The 1121-nt window shown below is 59.5% G+C and overlaps 1 protein-coding gene across 1 annotated transcript in view; it reads left to right on the top strand.

The window, feature by feature from the left end:
• Nucleotides 1-881: 881 nt before the first annotated feature.
• The window catches only part of DCPS (decapping enzyme, scavenger), a gene marked incomplete at its 5' end in the record, with an annotated part of 17017 nt that continues 16777 nt past the window's right edge, over nt 882-1121 (top strand). Inside the window, one exon of the mRNA XM_009583827.1 lies at nt 882-1050. Coding sequence (XP_009582122.1) covers nt 882-1050 — 169 coding nt within the window. The remainder of the gene's footprint in view (nt 1051-1121) is intronic.

The following is a 1121-nucleotide window of genomic DNA, read 5'->3' as shown; positions in this document are numbered from 1 at the left end:
TAATAACTCTTTAAGTTTTACGGTCGGAGAGCCTGGCCGTGGCGCAGGAGCCATGCAGCCGCCTCAGCTCCTGTCTCCTGGAGGTGTGTATCCGAGCGGGCAATGAGGACTGGGAAGTTTCAGGCTGCTGCTTCGGTCTCAGGGCAATGGGTTGATGGTCAGTGGGTAACTGAACTGGGCACAGACCTGCCCGCTCTGCCCTGTGAGTGTGGTGGGGGTGGGAGCCCCAGGTGAAGGTGAACCCCTTTGCTCTCCCCAGGCGGTGTTCAATGAGGCCTCGCCTGGCTCCTGTACAGACGGGAGCGATTCGGGGGTGTGCTCCGAACCCCACGCCTCCCAAAACTAGAATGCTCAGACCCCATCCGGATCTGGGTTGTGGTTCCTCGGAGCAGGGCAGCAGTGTTCCCTGCCCCAAAACAGCCTAGGTTTGCTCCCTGACCATAATGCAAACTCCTACGCCTGCCTCTGCCCTCTTCCTGACCCTCCGACCGCCCGGTCAGCAGCCCTGTGTCGACTTGCGAGTATCTGAGATGAAATCAGTGATGTGGGTCAGTGGGAATGCAGCCGCGGGCGCTGGGAGCATCCGGGGAGGTGCAGGTGGGCTGAGACATTGTCCGTATCCCATGCTCTCCCAGAAAACCACCTGTGGTACCCTGATGGGGAGCAGATTCCTGCCGTGCTTCAGGACAAACGTGCCGTTTATTTTTGGATGGGTGCTGCCCAGTGGTTGGCTGGACTAGGAGGGGGTTTGCCCATGAGAATTGAGGGGCTGCAGGCTGTCTGCCGTGGTCCCTGGGTGGAGGCTTTCAGGTCCTGGCCTCAAATTCTCCACTCAGCGCTGGATCCGTGTTTACCAACAGCTTTATCCGTTCTTATTCCAGGTGACCAGTGCCTCCGGAGAGGGGACAGACGCCGTAGTCATCCTGGAAAAGACTCCTTTCCAGGAGGAGAAGGTATCGGACTTGCTGAAGAAGCACACGAAGCTGGAGTTGCAGATGCGCAATGACATTTACAGCACGTACCACCTCTATCCTCCCCCGGAGCTGAGCGGTGAGCGCTCTTGGCCTTGCGTGGAGGGGGTCCCGGGAGGGCGGCTCGCTCTGTGGCTCGGCTGCGGACCA

This window comes from Fulmarus glacialis, unplaced genomic scaffold (assembly GCF_000690835.1).
Source record: "Fulmarus glacialis isolate BGI_N327 unplaced genomic scaffold, ASM69083v1 scaffold26368, whole genome shotgun sequence".
Lineage (NCBI taxonomy): Eukaryota > Metazoa > Chordata > Aves > Procellariiformes > Procellariidae > Fulmarus > Fulmarus glacialis.
The sequence above is the reverse complement of the archived record's forward strand: the minus strand, read 5'-3'. Positions and strand labels throughout refer to the sequence as shown.